Source organism: Silurus aristotelis, assembly GCF_946808225.1.
Source record: "Silurus aristotelis genome assembly, contig: scaffold_105, whole genome shotgun sequence".
Taxonomy (NCBI): Eukaryota; Metazoa; Chordata; class Actinopteri; order Siluriformes; family Siluridae; genus Silurus; species Silurus aristotelis.
In genome coordinates this window covers 62501-67500 of record NW_028149092.1, presented here as the reverse complement: position 1 = coordinate 67500, position 5000 = coordinate 62501, and the positions used below count along the sequence as shown (strand labels likewise).

The window sequence follows — 5000 nt, the reverse complement described above, 5'->3', positions numbered from 1 at the left end:
GATGCCGAGTGTTTAAAGGCCCTGGCATGGAGAAGCTGATGCTGGATCTATGATGATCACAAATTGTTCTGTATTGTTGAAAGATTTATGACCAAACTTTTGATGTCACCCATATGAGGATGGGTTCCCCTTTGAGTCTGGTTCCTCTCAAGGTTTCTTCCTCATATCATCTAAGGGAGTTTTTCCTTGCCACTGTCGCCACGGTTGCTCATCAGGGACAAACGCACACCTTCACCTTCACTGTTGTTTTCTGTAAAGCTGCTTTGAGACAATGTCTGTTGTGAAAAGCGCTATACAAATAAACTTGACTTGACTTGACTAATACTGTGTGTTACAGATTGTTAGTGTGTGTTACAGTGTGTACAGGGTCATGTCTGATTGTGTTAATTTGTATTACTGTGTGTTACAGATTGTTAGTGTGTGTTACAGTGTGTACAGGGTCATGTCTGATTGTGTTAATGTGTATTACTGTGTGTTACAGATTGTTAGTGTGTGTTACAGTGTGTAAGTGTTTTCAAGGCCATGTTTAAGTGTGTTTGTGTGTTTCTGAGTGTGTGAGTGTCTCTTATTGTGTTGTGTGTGTTATAGTGTGAATGTTTAAGTGTGTTAGTGTGTGTTACTCTGGATTAAAGTGTGTTGGAGTGTGATACACTGTGTATAGGACCAGTTTAGTGCGTGTTGGTGTGTGATACAGTGTGTGCGTGTGTATGAGTCCATTTTAGTGTGTGTTACTGTGTAACTGTTTGGGAACATGTTTGTGTTATTTTGTTTTTCCAGTGTATTAGTGTGTTACAGTGTGTTTGTGTGGGATGTGTAAAGTGTAGTGTGTGCACCTGCTAAATTTTCCTTTTTGTGTGTAAATACCCAATATAATGCACATAAAGATGTGTGTGTGTGTGTGAAAGCGTGTCTAAGTGTATTAGTGTGTGTGTTTATGTCTTTACCCGGCCGCAGCTCGGCGCTGGAGGAATTCCTCACACTCCTTTGTTGAGGAAATGTGATTAGCGAGTGCTATAATTGCGTTAGCGTCCTGAGTGCACAGAAGAGCGCCATCCAGATCAGACCTGTTTACACACACACACACACACACACACACACATCGTCTGGACTGAGACATGACCCACAAACACCCTGCTCGTCAGAGAAAGGAGAAAATGGATAAAAGATCTGCGTGTAAATCAGATCTAAAGAGACTGAAAGAGGGTGAGGGTGAGGCCAAAACAGGATCAGGAGAGACAGACACAGGTCTGTCTGTCTGTCTGTCTGTCAATCTATCTATCTATCTATCTATCTATCTATCTATCTATCTATCTATCTATCTATCTATCTATCTATCTATCTATCTATCTATCCATCTATGCTACCTTGCCAAAAGTATTGGGACAGCTGACCTTTCCTGCCATGTGGTTCTTTGTGGTTAACACAAAGCTGGAGGCACACAATTGTACGTCTTTGTGGTATAATACAATTTTGCATTCACTTGAACTTGGAGACCCACAACGGTTCCAGCATGGCAACGCCCCTGTGCACAAAGGAAACTCCAAGAAGTGGAAGATCTTGAGTGGTCTACTATAGAGCTCCAACTCTACTGAACACCTTTGCGATCGATGTGAAAGCTGACTGCCCCCCAGGTCTCCTCGCCCCACCTTCATCAGTACCGGACTTTACTAACACCCTTGTGGCTGATGAACACAAATGTCCACAAGCAAACTCCAAAAATCCAGTGAAACATCTTCCCAGAAGAGTGGAGGGATTCAGAAGAGCTGTCTGTCTGTCTGTGATTCAGTTATAGTGGTGTGGAGTTGCCCCTCCTCGGGGTCAGTAGATGGGGATTGTGTAGTTGTGATATTTTTATGAATGGAGTAGTGCCGGCAGCGTGTTTAGGACGGGGACACTCACACACACACACACACACACACACACACACACACACATACACCGCCGACAGCACATCCGGTTCTCACGCGCTGTGGGAGCAGGAAGTAGGCCATTTCACTTCATTTCATTTCATCAGTTCCATCCGAGCGGATCTCCCGGTGTGTGTGTGCGCGCGCGCGTTACCGTTCAATCTCAATACAGATGTACAATTATTTGAGAACTGAGAAGTGTGTGTGTGTGTGTGTGTGTGTGCGCGCGCGCGCGCGGGAAGAATTACGCATGCGCGGTAACGCGCTCTGTGACCCGTGTGTGGAAAGACCGACGTTCACGCGAGCCAGGGTGTTTCTGCGCGCGAGCTCACACGGGCTTCACAACCGCAATTCGACACACAGATTAAGCGCACGTCTGCTCTGACACGTGACGCGCGCGTGAACACACAAAGAGTCGAGCATATAGCCTTGCTTTTATAGCGCGTGCGTTGCGCGCATATTCTTGCAGGCGCGCTTTAAAAAACATTTACAGTAAACATTCCAGATCTTTAATCTGCTGAAAGGTTTGATCTAGAAAACTATAAATTCCCTCAGTTAAAGCACTGTGTGTGTGTGTGTCGGCTAGAACCCATATCAGTAAGCTCAAAACCATAAACTGGCGCGTGTACAGTTCTTACAGTGTGGAATAGACGCCAGGTCTCGCGTATAAACACCGTTCAATTCATTAGCACGCGTGCGCGCGCGTTTTGTTGCCTCTTTAGCACGTTGCTGGTGAATGATCTCCTCCACCGGTGCCGAGGTGTAAAACTCCACGCGGGTTCTCTGCAGGAAAAAGTGACGACATGACCGTGCGCGTGCACGAGGGTGTGTTGTGTTGTGCGTGTTTTTTTTTATTTTTTTTTCGTGACCGCGCGTCAAAGGACGTTTCAATTTGGATTAATTATTAATCAGGACAATAATGAAAAGATCTGTGAAAGAGAGAGGGAGAGAAGGAGAGAGACCCCCACAGGGCGGAGTTTACCCCCCTTTTCTCTCCTCTGTTTCTTTAGCAGACACACACAAGGGGCAGCGCTTCAGTTTGGGGAGAATTTTCAGCCGCGCTGGTCAGACAGACAGACAGACAGACAGACAGACAGAAAGGTACGCTCGCTCTGTTTCAGCAGTTCGCATGTTCTTTTGTTGACCCTCGTTTTGTTTCTTGGTTTTTGTTCTAATAATTTATTTATTTATGTCCATTTTTTAGTGCAGTGATTTGATCCGTCTGGAGCGCGCGCCGTTACCCGTCTGAACGCCGTTAAGTGCGTGCGCGTGCGCTCAACAGCTTTCTCCCCGGCGAGACACAAGACGGGAGACAGGAGACGGCGGCGGCGCTGTTGATGTAGACGTCGCGTTTCTTTTTTTCTTTTTGTTCTTTCATTCCTCTTTATTCCGTTGAATCGGGTTGTGCGCGCGCGCTGCGCCCCTCCCCGTCTGCAGGTTTGGACTGTTCCGGAGTGTGTTTCTGCGTGAAAGTGTGTGTGTGTGTGTGTGTGTGTGTGTGTGTGTGTGTGTGATGTTTTGGGGATAGACAGAGGATCACACACACACACACACACACACACACGGACGCACCACGCACACACACAGACGCGCACGCGGTAGACGCTAAGAGATAAAGGATAGAAAAAAAAAGAAGAAAGAAAGAAAGAAAGAAAGAAAGAAAGAAAGAAAGAAAGAAAGAAGAAAGGATTGAAAGTGGTGCTCGCGCAGAGCCATGTGGGATTTTACTATGAAAAGAGAAAGGATGCGCAGCGCGTGCTTTGTGCTCCTCGCTGTCCTGGTGTCTGGGTTTGGTCATGTGTTGGGAAGGACCCTGAGATACCGTGTGCATGAGGAGCAGGAGGCTGGAACCGTGATCGGTTCTCTGAAGGAGGATGCTCGTGATGTTCTGTCTCACCTGCCCGGCTCGGTTCCGCTACGTTTCCGGGCCGTGCAGCGAGGTGGGGCGAATGCCCTGTCTGTGCGTGAGCATGATGGCGAGATCAGCGTAAGAGGCCGACTGGACCGCGAAAAGTTGTGCGACCGGAACCCGAACTGCTCGGTGGAGTTCGACGTGCTGACCCTTCCTACCGAACACCTGCAGCTCTTTCACGTGCAGGTCGAGATCCTGGATGTGAACGACCATGCACCACGCTTCCCACGTGCCGTCATTCCTCTGGAGATCTCAGAAACTGCCGCGATAGGGACACGAGTCCCTCTGGACATCGCTTCAGACCCGGATGTAGGTGAGAACGCTCTGAGCACATACACTCTTAGCGTTTCTGACACCTTCGGGATCGATGTCCTTACTGGTACCAATGGTGCCAAGTACGCCGAGCTAGTGGTGCTAAAGGAACTCGATCGCGAGACACGCTCTAGCTATGAGCTACGACTCACAGCATCGGACTCTGGGTCACCTTCCAGAACCGGAACCACACTACTAAAGATTACAGTCGCAGATTCGAACGACAATAACCCGGTCTTTGCAGAGCCGTCGTATAGCATCGACCTCCCGGAAGACACGGCTCCAGGTGTCTTACTGGTAGATCTGAACGCCACAGACGCAGATGAAGGAACCAATGCCAAGATCGTGTACTCCTTTAGTAGCCATGTCTCTCCAAAAGTAGTAGAAACATTCAAGATTGACCCAGACACTGGTCACCTGACTCTGCTCAGGAAGGTGGATTACGAGACAGATGATTCGTACGATGTAGACATTCAGGCACAAGACTCAGGGCCCAACTCCATGCCAGCACACTGTAAGATCACAATCAAGGTAAATGATGTAAATGACAACAGGCCAGAAGTCAGTGTGAGTTTGATGGGGAACGACGAGGAAGCAGCGTTCGTCTCGGAATCGGCTCCCGTGGACACGTTTGTAGCGCTGGTGCGCGTGGACGACGCAGACTCGGGTTTGAACGGCGAGGTCATGTGTCGTCTTGCTCGCGAAGGTCACTTCCGGCTACAGAAGACGCACGAGAAGAACTACGTAATCCTCACAAATGGCACGCTAGACAGAGAGACTCACTCGGAATACGGCCTCACGATAATCGCAGAGGATCGCGGGACTCCAAGTCTGTCCACTGTGAGACACTTCACGGTACACGTGCAGGA

At 48.4% G+C, this 5000-nt stretch overlaps 1 protein-coding gene across 3 annotated transcripts in view; it reads left to right on the top strand.

Annotated features, from left to right (window-relative positions):
• The first annotated feature begins 2481 nt into the window (after window positions 1-2481).
• LOC310723030 (protocadherin-18-like) overlaps window positions 2482-5000 on the top strand; it is a 7311-nt gene continuing 4792 nt past the window's right edge. Inside the window, exons 1-2 of one of the 3 annotated variants that reach the window (XM_083570854.1) lie at window positions 2482-3008; window positions 3112-5000. The exon at window positions 3112-5000 is cut by the window's right edge and continues 1102 nt beyond it. In XM_083570854.1, the coding sequence (XP_083426980.1) occupies window positions 3622-5000 (1379 nt within the window). In that variant the 5' untranslated portion in view covers window positions 2482-3008; window positions 3112-3621. Of the gene's footprint in view, window positions 3009-3030 lie in introns of those variants that run through there. The other 2 variants (XM_083570852.1, XM_083570853.1) reach the window with 2 other exon arrangements.